Source organism: Primulina tabacum, chromosome 2 (genome assembly GCF_025594145.1).
Source record: "Primulina tabacum isolate GXHZ01 chromosome 2, ASM2559414v2, whole genome shotgun sequence".
NCBI classification, from domain to species: domain Eukaryota; kingdom Viridiplantae; phylum Streptophyta; class Magnoliopsida; order Lamiales; family Gesneriaceae; genus Primulina; species Primulina tabacum.
The window spans coordinates 50112905-50127723 of record NC_134551.1 but is presented as its reverse complement, the minus strand read 5'-3'; the positions used below and the strand labels follow the sequence as shown (position 1 = coordinate 50127723).

General features: G+C 29.9%; 1 protein-coding gene across 2 annotated transcripts; it reads right to left on the bottom strand.

Annotated features, from left to right (window-relative positions):
* Positions 1-1345: 1345 nt before the first annotated feature.
* On the bottom strand, positions 1346-5136 carry LOC142535442 (putative ubiquitin-conjugating enzyme E2 38). 2 transcript variants are annotated; one of them, XM_075641793.1, is made up of 6 exons: positions 4940-5136; positions 3521-4105; positions 3361-3424; positions 2257-2396; positions 1865-2176; positions 1346-1780 (listed from the first exon to the last, which is right to left on the bottom strand). In XM_075641793.1, the coding sequence occupies exons 1-6, from the start codon at positions 5003-5005 to the stop codon at positions 1532-1534; spliced, it is 1416 nt and encodes a 471-aa protein (XP_075497908.1). In that variant the 5' UTR covers positions 5006-5136; the 3' UTR covers positions 1346-1531. The 2 variants fall into 2 exon arrangements, with proteins under 2 accessions (XP_075497908.1, XP_075497910.1); XM_075641795.1 differs by having other exon boundaries at positions 1346-1770.
* Positions 5137-14819: the final 9683 nt, after the last annotated feature.

Sequence of the window (14819 nt, the reverse complement as noted above, 5' to 3'; positions counted from 1 at the left end):
GCCCTAATTGTCCATGGTGCCTAAGATGCATAGGTTGGTTAGTCAACGCCAGTGTCGCGTAGACGTCGTTTTCGCCTAGGCTGGCCGACTAGTTTTTTTGATGTGGTCGGTCGGCACCTAGCGCTTAGGCGACCGTCTAACCAGAATGTTAAAATACTTGTATTTTGGTGAGCTTGCTGAGGTTCTGGCTAATGAATTATGGGTCGCTTGTTATGTACCAAAATCTAAATACACTACCTGAATCTTATTTTAGTATGTGCGCTCTTTGGTAATTTCTTTAGATATGTCATTTTCTAGTCGACGCGTGAAATTGAGTTTGTACCTGTTCCATACGTGCAGACTTAACTGGGTATCTAATGACTTGGTCTATCTTCCATCTAATGAAATTGCGCGGTTAATCTCAGGAGTAATGAAATTGTGCTGTCCGATTAACGACAAAATTGATGTGTACCTACATCAAAGATTTGTATGTATATATGTTGGTTGGTAGTATAATATTTCAGTGACCTGTAAATGGAGTTGTCATTTGCTTTTTGCATTCATTTTTGGTCTTTTTAATTTATCTATCAGTGGATTTTTACAGGTTTATTTATCATTCAATTTCAGTATGGAAAAAATGTTATAATTGCTCATTATTTCACTCGTTTATGCATTTGCATGATACTAATATATTAACACGTTTTAGTAATTAAATTTAACCAAATTCTTTCTATCTATTGGTTCTCGAACTGATTGTTTTAGTTCCATTACTATTTGAATTGATTTGAGTTGAAATTTGTTCTTTAAAATTTTGAATAATTAAGGAAAAATGATGATGCTAATTAATTAAATATATTTTTTTAAACATTAACATCACCTAATTTTGTGAATATTTGTATTTTGCTGATGTTCAGTAGCTTACACACAAAAAAAAAAAATTAAGTTTCCTATGTATTTCAAGTTTTTAAAATCTGAAATTAATTTACATTTTGATTACAATTTTCGATCGGACCAATTCTCGGTCTGATAATTGACATGTATATTCTAATATACCATTTGACGTATGAGATAAGATAATTGTAAAGTATGTAGATAATTAATATTGTATAATAAAATATATGATGTTTAATATGTGTGAGAATAAAATGCAATATAAAAGTTTGTATTAACATAATGAACAAAATGCTCTTACAATGTATTAATTAATATTTTTGAAACAAGTTAATATATAATTAAATATTAATAAAAAAAACAATTTACAAATAGATTAAATCGAAATATATTAAATTAATAAATTTTAAAATATATAATTAAATATTAATAAACAACAATTTACAAATATAAAACATTGCAGTGATCAAATTAATAATATTGAATAATAAGACGCATGAATGTTGCATTTCAGCTATAATTAGAAACTTTCATGATATTATGCAATAAAAACTAATTTATCCACAACTAAAGACAGTCATTTCTATGTACCAAACTGCTGGAAAATATTGTGACGGCTCAAAATGTAGGCTCCGTCATTCAACCATCCCATGGCATAAACTTACTGTTGGAGGCGAAACTGCTCACAGTCCTGCGAGCCATACCTTGTGAAGTTTGAAACGAGACCATTTAACATTCTTCCAACCGCTTCCTTAAAATCTGGCGATCCCATATTCTGAGTTGCAGTACCATCTGGGACGCTTCCGTTGACCAAGGAACCAACTAAAGCACCATCCATATATGCTCTACATGCTGATAGAATAGCATGGGCGTGGGAACGAAAATGACCGGACACGAGATCTTCAAAATGCTAGAAGTGCAAAAAGATGCATATCAGATAGCAAGTAATATTATATGTCAAAAAAGTAACAGAGTTAAAGATCATAATTTGTACCTTCGGCGGCCTTCTAAGAGTGTACATCATTGTCTTCAACGATAGAATGAATACATGCTCGTTATATGAATTGGATTTTCTCTCTCCTTCTTGGCCAACATACCGAGTATCATATCCAGGCTCGTTAAAGAAAGGTTTTGCATTCAGAATAAGAGCCTGAATAGACACCAGTACCTGCAACATGGTGGATGATTTCGGCAGCCACTTTTCATTGTCTCTACCAGTCCAAGTGTTCAGAAGACTGAGGCACACTTTTCCACAATCATACAAGTTTGGGTTTAGCCGCAAGCCACCCGAATAATAGTAAACCATCTACAAAGCAACAAAAAGCGGAGGAACAAATAAATAAAAATAAATATATGTTCCCAAAATAAATATACTGAAAGACGTACTGGTGGTACATCAGGATATGTGGGAGGGAACATAATATCAAAGACAAAAAGACCATCATGGTAGGGAGTGCCTTGTGGTCCTATAATAACAGCCCTCAAAAGATCCATCCTTGATTCATAAACTCTAACAAATATTGTATCTGCAAAAAGGGAAGGAAACAAGAATGATGCGAATTAAACCATCAGAGATGCAATAATTTAGACAATGATAGAGTTCAGAAAAATTGACATAAGCACAAGTAGCATGGAAATACTTTGAGCATATAACTACTCTCTCTTTTAAAAAAATATCCTTTTGCCATCAGTAGCAGTTTATATTCAGTTTGTGTTTATTAATTTTAACAGTATTTGGTCTTTCATTAACTCGTCTTAGAAACAAATCAGGAATACATGCCTGCTCAAGTAATCTGGTTATCGTGATGGGGATAGTTTCTTGAATAAAAGAAATCAACTACTCGAGAAGATGTAAGATTTAAACATAAAGAAATCAACTACTCGAAATGATGCAAGATTAAATATAAAGAAATCAACCTCTTAATCTAACAAATGTAAAGCTAGAAACTTTAGAATCCCTCTCCAAATCCTTCAAAGATCTGTTAGAGGGAAGTGATTAAACCTTGCCACTAAATAACAAAAACAAGAAGAAATATTTTCCAATTTCAACTGTAGTATTGGTTTGGAGGGATATATCACATAGACAGTATTTGGATACAACAGTTTGAAAGAAATCTCAGTGCATAGATTCGGAAACACACTACTTAAGTACCCCACCCCCAACACATTCACACAAGTATGTATTATTATTCCATGCAAATGAAATCAAGGTTGTCCACATCAACATTCCAGGTACGATTCTTTTAAGAATTCGAGGAATGGATTGAAGATGAAAATAGGATTCAGGATCATAATATCCTAGCAAATTCATGAATTAACGCATAAATGTAAAGTTCAACTTTGTATGACTCGAGTGCACACTTCCATACAATACATGAATGAGTAATTTAGGATTTGAAACTGAACGTAAATGGTATGTCCTATTAGGACTAACAGTACCCAATCTCAAAACATTCTGATATTAGGAACCACAGGTAGTAGGAGGCTTACCCGGTAAATCCTTCTCCAAAATTTTCCACTCATCTTGGATTTTCTTAGTCCATGCCTTGGACGGCTAAGGAGATGAGAAACACACAAAACCCAGAATAAATATATATGAGAAAGTTTAAAGAGTGTTACATGCACAAATACAAAATGCAAAAAAAGTTACCTCCTGCCCTTGGATGCGCACATTGCCATAGTGATGGTCTGAATAATCACCAACGACATCAAATTGCTTGAAAGCTTCAGACTTTCTCAAAAGATCAACCCCGTTGACTTCTTTTTCCTTCCCACTAGAGCTAGATTCTGTAAATAGTGATGAATTGCTTGAAACATTGGCCTCACATTTGCCGTTAGAAGGAACTGGAACAGATGCTGCCACAGAAGCAGAAGAACTGGCAGGTCCACATCGCGTAGAGAAATCTAGCGGGACAGGAGCATTGGAACTCAATTTGGTGTCATTCAACCAAGTAACTGATGCCTCCACTCCAGGAGGTATATCCACATTGTCGAATTGTGCCTGCATACTTGAGTAATCATCACCATCATTATCCTCATAAAAATAGTTTTCCTCACTACTGTATTCTGAAAGATCACAATCATCGACAAATGCTTCATCTTCGTCATCCAGATCACCCTCATTCTCATCCTCCTGATTTAACATATGTGACTCATTAAAATCCTCTGAGTTGGGAGATACAGATACTGATGCATCTATGTTAGTGGAATTAACGACATTCTTCTCCATAAACACCTGGAAAAATTGGAAAGTGAAAATTAAACCTCACAAAAGAGAAGCTTTAGAATAAAAATGCAGCATTTCAACTGCATAGAAACCAAATCAAGTGTACAAGAAGAAAAATACAAATCTAACAACGTGAAATAAAGCCACACAAGCTGGGAAGCAGATATGGACATAATAACCAGAGAATGATGAGTGCGCATTCACTATCAATATTAAAAGTAGCTCCCAATTATAAAATTAATGCAAGCATAGAAACCAGAGAAACTATGTCATTGGCACGCATAACATATTACAGTCAATTGAACATTAATTGAGCAAAGGAACTCTAGCAAAAACCATATTAGTAGTCTGAAAATATGGAGACATTTGCCTTTGAGAAATCTAGTTTGAATTCATCCTGCAGCTTACTTAGGTTCAACATCCGAGACAAGCATAAATCAAGCACCACAAAAGCTATCAATCATTCTAAAAAACAAAAGAGGTGTTTATTATCAAATTTTGTATCAGTATATCTAAGCCACATAGAAGGAACTAAAATTAAATAAAACCGTCGTAAAAATATAACATACAAATTCCTGATAATTTTTTTTACTTCATCGCCTTCAAACTTCCGACTCCGTCCTGGCCAGGGAGACTAAATTTCAGGTTTCGGTCTCCATTAAATTTCCCATAAATATCTCCGATCTCAAATCCTGACTCTTAAATTCAGCACACGCAATCACTCAAAAACATCAAAGAACGAATTTCGATCAAATTATGAAATCATACAAGTAACCTAAAAATCGAACAGCGACAAATCCCAGGAAAATTAGAAAGAAAAAGAAAAATCCTCTCCCTTCTTACCTCACCGTGTTTAGACTCCTCAGGAACCGAGTCGTCGGAATCCAAAATCTCGGAATCAAACTCCATGAAATCCCCCCAATTCCGCAAACGAAATTCAAGACTGTGCAATGCTGTGTATATCGTGAGTATGCAACTTCCTTCTAGAGGCGGACTCGTACGAGTGAGAAATTTCTTGGTCAAGACAGGTTGGTCAAAGCTACAAAGGAGTTTTCATACAAGTTTTATATTTATATGATATATATGTTTTGGGTATCTTAGGATAACATCTGACCATATTAAAAAATAAATATTTCAATTATAACATAAAATAATTCATCAAAATTGAGATAAATGCCTCAGGCCTCTCTTCACTCGCCCTACATACAAATGCTAAAGACAATTGAATAGGGTTTTTTTTGAGACATTTTCACGAATCTTTATCTGTGAGATGATTTAACCTTACCGATATTCACCATATAAAATAATACTTTTAGCATATAAATTAATAATTTTTCATGTATGACTCAAATAAAATATTTGACACACAAAATTGATCCGTGAGATCGTCACACAAGAGTTTTTGTGAAGATATTTTGATATTTTTACATACATCTTGATTTAATTGTCGATAGGACATGAGTAATACTTGCATTATAATTAAAAAAATATTTGAATTTTTCTTTAGAAAATATATAGCTTCCCGTAAATTAACTCCAATATATTAAATTATTTAAAATATATCATCTTTATAGATATGATAAAGAACTTCAAATTTATTTAGAAACGAGATTTTAGAGTTTCATTGCCATTGGGATTGTCAAATGTACATAATATATTCCATGTTTTTATGTTAATAAAATATTTGAAAAATTCTTCTCGCGTACTCTACTGTGAACCATGGAGCTCGCTCCTAATCTGTCATACGATGAGCGACCGATCAAATACTCGATCATAGGTCCAAAACCTTGCGAACAAGAAAATCCAATTGGTGAAGGTGTTGTGGTGGAATCATAACGCAGAGTAGGCAAAAAGAGAACGTGAAAAAAGAAATACAACTAATATATCATATTTTATGAAGTAAGTTCAAGGCAAAAACTTGTGTGATACGGTCTCACGGGTCGTATTTTGTGAGACAGATATCTTATTTGGGTCATCTATGAAAAAATATTACTTTTTATACTAAGAGTGTTATTTTTTATTGTGAATATCAGTAGGCTTGATCTGTCTTACCTTGATCTGTCTTACAGATAAAGATTCGTGAGACCGTCTCACAAGAAACTTACTCTAAGTTGAATTCATGACGACATAATTTCTTAAAAGATGGAGGAATTGTAATGTCTGGTCTGCCTACAATGATTTACGATGTTTATCTATTTTCATAGGTATATTATACGACCAATGACAATCCTTTTCTTTTACATCATTGCATTTATTCTTAAGGCAATTCATACGAGGATAATGAGCACGTGATTTAGTATATTATGTTGACTATTTGGTAGAGTCAATGATAAATGTGAAGTATTGACATTGAGACGATGAAATGGAATACTTGGATTTGTGAATGAAAGTGAAAAAAAAATGATGATGTGATGAAGGTTAGGATTAATATTTGATTTTATGCTTGAACAATATATTTGGATTGCGACTGATAATCGACGTCAATTATAGTTTTTAGTATCAAAATCTGGATATTAATCCAAATGAGATGAGACCAAATTTATCAAAAAATAAAGATATAAGACTATAATTTTTATATTTTGGGTTTGGTCAAATCTAAATCATCCCAAGTATATCGTGGGTATTATCATTTTTGCATTGACATATTTTGATATAATGATCATAACTTTATGGTCCATTCTTAAAATTGAGTGAGATTAACTGCAAAGGAAATTAAAGGCATAGGTCTACATTTTTTTTTTAACCAAGTTTGTCAATTCCGAAGGGAAAATAAGACTTTGGATAGAACACGACATGTCCCTATGCGACCAAAACGTGCCCTGGCGCCCAAGGCCCCGTTGACATAGTTCTTACAACACTTGGGTTAAGTTTGAGACACTTAAAATAACTAATTTTGACATCATGATCTGTTTTAATAATTATATATATTAATAAAATGTTAAATCTTTAATGCAAGTTATATGTAATTCAACGGATATAGTCATTGTTTCTTGTGATTTATGTTATAAATTCAATTCTCACTGAGGTCATTTTTTATTCTTTTATTTTTCTATTTATTTTTTAATTTATATATCAAAATTATAGTGTAGTCCCTCACTATTTCTTACAACTAGTTACTATGTACACGCGATGCGTGTGTACAAATTTTTTTTTTATCATTATCGATTGACTAAAGTGTAATTTGACAATTTATGGAGTGACTAAATTGATATTTGAATTATTGAAATAAAAAAATAAAAATAAAAGTGTGTTGAAATTAAAAAAAAAACAAAAATGTAATATTAGTATCATATAATGGTAAAATTAGAAGAAAAACTTGGTATCCTCCTAGGTAGTTACTATCATGTGCTCAATCTTAATATAAGGGTAAAATTGGAAGAAAAACTTGGTGTCCTCTTAGGTAGTTACTATCATGTGCACAATCTTAATAAAATAGAATATATTATATTTTGATCCTCATTTAAATATAAATCAAATGAATTATAAAAAATATTATACATGCGTTGGTACACTAGTATATATATATATATATATACTAGAAATAATGTATGTGCGTTGCACGTGGGAACGTAATTAGAATTTGAAATAAAATTAAGTAACTAAACAAAAGATAATGATAATAATATTGTAAATTTTGACAATTCGTGTTAATTAGTATATATAACTAATTTAGAAAAAAAAAACATATTTTTTTAATTTAAAAAAAGATTTGGACTACTAAAATTTTTCTCATATCTTTTTTATCATATTGTTTTCTTTTGTTATTTGTCATATTATCTCAATAATGCATATATTTTATTACAATATTCAATTATTACAATATTTTTTGATAGTCAATGATATGCAATTTTTTATTTACAATGTTGTTTGATTATTATCTTCTTTCATGTAAATTGACAACAATTTTCACTGAATGCTTTTACTTTCCTAGTCACCTTTAATTTATTAGACACTTATAATTGATAACATATAAGCTACACATTACTATTAGGGGTGAGCAAAATTCGGTTAGACTGAATTAACCGACCAAATCAAGTCAATTCGGAAATTCGGTTCGGTTATTTCGGAAATTCGATTTTAAATTTAAAAAAATTCGGTTATATCGGTTAATTCGACTCGGTTACGATTTTCAAAATTTTGAAATCGGCTAACCGAATTAATCGATATAATAAATACTATTATTTAATAATTTTTTATTATTTATCAATTTTAATATATTTTTTAATTTTTAATTTTAAAATCAGACCTAATTCTAAAGAAAAATTTGTCATGTATGTGATTTTATGTTTTTATGCATTTGTGTAGACTTTAATGTTCAAAAAAATTACATATATAATTAAAGTTAAATCACATTTTTTTAAAAAAACTAATCGGTTAATTCGGACACCAACCGAATTAACCGATTTTAATTCGGTTCGGTTTTCATCAATTATGAAAAATAATTCGGTTGGTTCGGTTATTGCTAAATATTTGTTCGGAACAGTTGTGACTAATTTAGTTCGGTCACCGACCGAACCGACCGAATGCTCACCCCTAATTAGTATAACAATGTATCAACACATAAAAAGTACTGATGGATTGATTCAAAAAAATATTGATTAAATGTTGTCATTTATTTGTAATTTATAATAATAATATTTTTGACAATAAATCATCTTTTTACTGACTCTTATAACACTGATTTTAATATTTCATATTAATTCATAAGTATAATTAGCACAACCAAATTACTATTGTCATATTGGTATTATCTCCAGAAAAATAATATATTTAATTTTTCTAATTGGTTAAATATCTTAACGGGATCATTTGTGTACCCTTATCTTGAGAAAAATTCACTTGCATTTATAAAGTTTGAACGGTAAATATAACTTTATAGTATACATTTAATTTGGAAACTGAATTCAATGTATGACAAACACTTCTTTCAATTCTATTTTTTTGTGTAACCCAAAAGAGTTTGTAGGACCGAGCGCTTGCCGCTTTACCAAAAGTTGTAGCTAGAAGTAATGGTGCAACTCAAATCTTTTAAACCGCACAGCAACTCAAGCACCACGGTTCGATCGCTCCACCAAGCAGGGACAATTATTGCACCCAACAATCTCCCTCCTAATAATTGCACTCCTTGCAATCAATGAGAATTGAACCCGTGACCTGAACGTTTGCCGCTTTACCAAAAGCTATAGCTAGTGGTAATAGTGCAACTCAAATATTTTAAACCGCACAGCAACTCAAGCACCACGGTTCGATCCCTCCAACAAGCAGTGACAATTATTGCACCCAACAGAGTTAATATTTTTTCTCTTTTATCTTCTCTAACTCACTGTAAAAAGTTATTAAAATATATTTATATCTAGAAAAATATTTTTTTCGTGTCTATATATTTTGTTATATGTAAACATATATTCTACTTCATTGTCTTAATTGTCATATATCTTTACTATATAATTTGTGTACATTGAAGATGAATAAGTTCATTTTGTAGTTTTTTTTATTACCTAGACTTAGGTTGATATATTAATATGTAATATACATAGATATAAGAATTTTCAAATTCAATTAATTCACAATGATTTTTTATAACAAAGGCCAACTCAAAATAATAAAAATTAGGATTCATAATTATTTTAATTATGATATAAAAATAATGTGGAAACTTTTTTTGACATTTTAATTGCAAAATATAGTGATAAATGCATGTGTTGGAACTTTTCAAGTTCGCAATCTTGATTTTGATGTTAAAAAAACTTGTTATTGTGTTTCTAACATATTTACTCAAGTGTGAAGTTGCAAACACAAGAAGCAAGCTGAAACTGAATTTTGCACAAACTGAATTTCTGGCGAGCTTCAGTATTTTGATGATATCTCTCAACTGGATTATTCAAATGACAATCCGCCAACTGGACTGATTAGAAAACTCAATTTGAAACAAATCGTATCTCACGTCAGTTGGGCAAAATTGGATGTTATCATGGTCTAACTGATAGCTCAATTACCGAACTGATCACACGAAAACAGCAATCAGTTGAGTTTGAGCAGCTGCGGTATTTTGGTCATATCTCTCAGCTCGGTTATCGAAATGAAGCGATTCAGTATGCGTTGGAAAGATAAGATGATGATCTATAAATCATCTTCAGAAGTAAAAGTTTGAATCAAAGCTTAAGATGCTGATAAATGACGATGAAATTACTGGTTCTGCACAAACTGAAATCAGCTAGGCTGATTTCAGCACACCAGCTAAAGACCAGTTGAACCAGCTGAAACTGAACCAGACCAGCTGAAGATCAGTTGAACCAGTCCAACTGAACCAGACCAACTGAACCAGTTGAACTGATTGACCAGTTGAGTTGACCAGTTGACCAGAGTTGACCAGTCGAGAAAATGTCCAGCGAGACGAATTTGACCGTTCAATTCTAGAAACAGTATAGAAACTTTCCAACGGTCATATTCTTGTGTCTAACGTATATATCAGTGTTGGAGCCTATAAATACAATATATTGAAGATCAAACAAGAGCTTTGGAAGTGGATTCAAAGCATGGGCAGTTAGCATGAAGATATCAGCTAGTTGAGAGCACAAGCCCTTGTGTGAGGATACATTTGAGATATACACTGTAAATGATAAATTCCTCACACACAATCACTCACACATATACAAGAGAGTTGAACTTCAAAGAGTAGTTGAGTGATTCTTGCACAAAGACAATAAACTTGTGTATGTAGTCTTTGCATATGAGACATTAAACAATATGCTGATTGTGAGGTGCTGCCTACAATCTTGAGTGCTAGGAGTTCTAGTTGGGTGCTGTCCTTCCGGAATGGGTTTGTACAAGTAGTTGTATAAATCAAAGTCTTCTAGTGGATCCTTCCCAAGGGGAAGAAGAGGTGATGTATGAGTGTTTGAAATCTCCGAACATCCATAAACAAATTCGTGTCTATTTGTATATTGCATTTGCTTATCATTTTCACTGTTTTTAAAGATGCATTGTTGAAGCATTTTATGTCTTCTTCAAATACCAAAATATTGTATATCAAATGTTTGATAAAATGCTTCAACTGAATATTTTTACTCATTCAACTTACATATATTTTAAATGGTTTACAAAATATTTAATCGATTTCTACGAAGGATTATTTCGAGTATCTTCCGCTTGGTTTTTAACCAAACTCGATTTAATTCGTCGGTGTTTAATATTTCAAGAACCGAGCTATTGTAGCTCAACGGTGATCCCCCTAACCGATCCTATCAGCATGTATGTGCACTATTTCATTGTGACAATTATAACTTTATTTAAATATCTCATTTATCTTTCAAGGATCAAAATTTGTTTATTTCTTATTTTGATTATCGACAAATTCAATATTTCATTTAAATGTTTTTGCTAATAATATTTACATGAGTTTTATTGTATATTTATCCAATAAGAAAGGGATAAATTATAATTCAATATATAATAATATTTGAAAACTGCAAAATGCTTTTAAATTTAAAAATCGAGTAACATGTAAGGGATCAATTCAAAACTAAAAGTTGATGCAACATGTTTCTTCTAGCTTTACAATCGAATAATGTAGGATCGAGCGTTTGTCGCTTTATCAAAAGCTATAACTGATGGTAACTATGCAAGTCAAATCTTTAAATTATACAACAACTCAAGCGCCTACCCATCGTTGACAATTATTATACCAGACAATCTATCTCCTAATAATTGCACCAATTTCAATCAATGGAAATCAAAGTCGCGATCTTGGCTCTGATACCAATTGTAGGCTCAAGCGTTTACTGTTTTATCAAAACCTATAGATTATGGTAACAGTGCAAATCAAATATTTTAAATAGTACAACAGCTCAAGCGCAACATTTCAACTATTCTACCCAACTTGATCAATTATTGTACCCAACAAATAAGTTTATGCAAATAACATTTTACTATATCATATGAATTTATAAGACATTTGATAGAATATATACTTAATATTCTACATAAGTAGTAGAGAAAAAAAATCATTTTTCATCTATTTGAAATTTTATATTTTAAAATAAAAGAAAAATCAGAAATTTTTTATATATATATAGCATGTTTGACAAAATCTCGAAACCCAAATTGAAAGTTGAATTAATACACTCATGTTCATCATTAAATTATACTATTTAATTTTAATAGATTAACTAACATGTTTATCCACTAAAAATATTGAAAGAATTGTTTATACAATTTAATAAAAAAGTCAAAGTACATCATTTTCTGATTCCAAATAACGATCACATTATTATTACGTTACAATGATAAATAAATTATTATTTTTAGTTTATCATCATAGTCTTTACCACAATAGACACATTTTCGAATGTATGATGTTAAATTTAAAATTGAGATAAGATAATTATAGTATTAATTCTAACATTCTTTTTTTATTCTTATCAATAGATTGCTTTTTCTATCTTCAAATATATTAATCTATTTATTATTGTATATAAAGTATAATAATTATTTGGTTAATTGATCATATTTAAGATTAGATGTTTAGAAAAAATTCTAATATATCTTTAATGACCAATAGATGATGAAAATAAATTTGAAATCAAGAGAAAAATTAAGAAAATATAGAACACTACAGTGCATGAACTTTCGCTTTGCACAGTGACAAAACATAAGGTGAGACCAAGTGAGATACTTATATATATAAGTCTCATTCAACTTAACCCATTGTAATATTTTTATTAACTCACCTTGTCCTTCGTTTTTACTTCACTAACTTTGCAGTATGACTCATTGAATCATTAACTTTTTACTTTTTTAGTACATAGTGGCCCCCACTCTCACCGAATTCAATCTTTAGAAATCGGTATTAGTAGTTTATAGGTAATAAACAATTATTTAGTTTTTATTTTCTACCATTTGATTAATTGTGTAATTTTTTATGTTCTACCTAATTCATTTTTAGAATTTTTATTAAATTTTTATAATCATGATTAGAAGTGTTGCACACATACAATTTAAAATTAATATATTTCAAAATGTTAATATTGAAGTGTCGAATAAATGTATTAAATCATTAATTAAGAACTATTAGCAAAACAATATACATCATAATTCAGATTTAAAGATTAATATACAAATAAAGAATTGCGATGAATATCTTATAAAATAAATGGTGTTAGCCCAAAAAGATTAAATATGATTATTGTAAATGAATTTTTCTTAATTAATTGGAAAATTTTCAGCAAATGTGCTGAATTAATTAGAATGTTTTCAATATAGTATGTCGATAAATTTTTTTCATATGAGTTAGTGATTGAGTCTTTATGAACATTTAAAAAAATGTGTCTTTAGTTATAGTGACGGTGTCTTAAAATTTAAAATATTAAATGAAACAAATAATCAAGATAAAAAATAATTAAGAAATTCAAGAATATGTGATTACTCAATTAGTTTAATTGACACGCTCTTTAGTTTGTTGATTTAATAGATGTTAAATCCACAATCACTGAGTTTGACAAAAATTCTTTAAGACTAAAATACAATTATAATAAATTACTTGATTGTATATGTAATAAAATTTTGTATATTTCATATATGTTTGATTTATTTCATTTATAAGGTTGAAATTTTATATATTAAGATATAAGATTTGTGATATATCTTAACATCGATAAATTCACTAAAAATTTATATATTAATTTTCGATACCATATAACTCTGGTTTCGCCCAGATTTTTTGTATTCGTTTGTTTGAATTTATTGTTCCTCATTTTACCAAGACTCATAATATGTCAAACATGAAAGTGAATATTAATTTAAAGAGATGACAACGTTTATATATTGTAATAAATATATTTACCCCCCACGATACTGATAAAACTAACTTAAAAATAATCTGTTGACGAACATATTGTCAGAAATCCAAAAATACAACTCAAATGTCAACTTTGACACTCAATTTTGAGTGACTGCCAAAATATAACAATCCACAATTTTTGGACAAGATAGTAACATCACAATTTTGAAATCAAAATGATATTTTCTATTTTATATCAAGAATTCATGATTGAAAATCAATAATATTATATATAGATATTTAATATAAACTCGTGCGAGCTCATTTAGGCTCACCTTTAAATTAGTCGACAAAATTTCAACCCAACTCACTCAAATTGTTTGGCGGTGCAGGCCAAACCGACAAACTCAACCCAAATTGACGGCTCAAATCACAACGATCTTTTACCGTGTTTTATTTAAATAATTTATAAATATAAATCGCAAAAAAATTTCGGTTACAAAAAACTTTAATTTAAACACATAAATTCTACAAACTGTCACATGAGGATATGAAAAAAAAATTAATAAGACACCAAAGAAAATTCACAATTCGATAATGAGTTATTTCTAAAAATTAATTAATTAATTTAATTTACACAATGAAAAGATAAATAAAAAATCTAAATCATTGAATTAAAAATAACATATTATAATGTTGGTAGACATAAAAAAAACTAAATAATAATTTACATAATGAAAAGATATCATTGGATAAAAATAACATATTATAATGTGAGTAGACATAAAAATTAAATAATAATAATCACACATATTTAAATATAAATAAGAAGAAAAAAAAGATACATTTAAAGTAAGCAATTAATGTAAAGCAAACAATTAATAAAGAGATAAATGTAAATTCACATATAAAGTCAATATTTATATATAATAACAGAAAATTTAT

What these genes read in the sequence shown, in the direction of transcription:
- LOC142535442 (XM_075641793.1), bottom strand. Translation starts at nt 5,005, where the DNA reads ATGGAGTTTGATTCCGAGATTTTGGATTCCGACGACTCGGTTCCTGAG. An exon ending in TTTGGAGAAGGATTTACCGG is followed by an intron (nt 2,397 to 3,360) that starts GTAAGCCTCCTA and finishes CCCTTTTTGCAG; the next exon opens with ATACAATATTTGTTAGAGTT. An exon ending in CATATCCTGATGTACCACCA is followed by an intron (nt 2,177 to 2,256) that starts GTACGTCTTTCA and finishes GTTGCTTTGTAG; the next exon opens with ATGGTTTACTATTATTCGGG.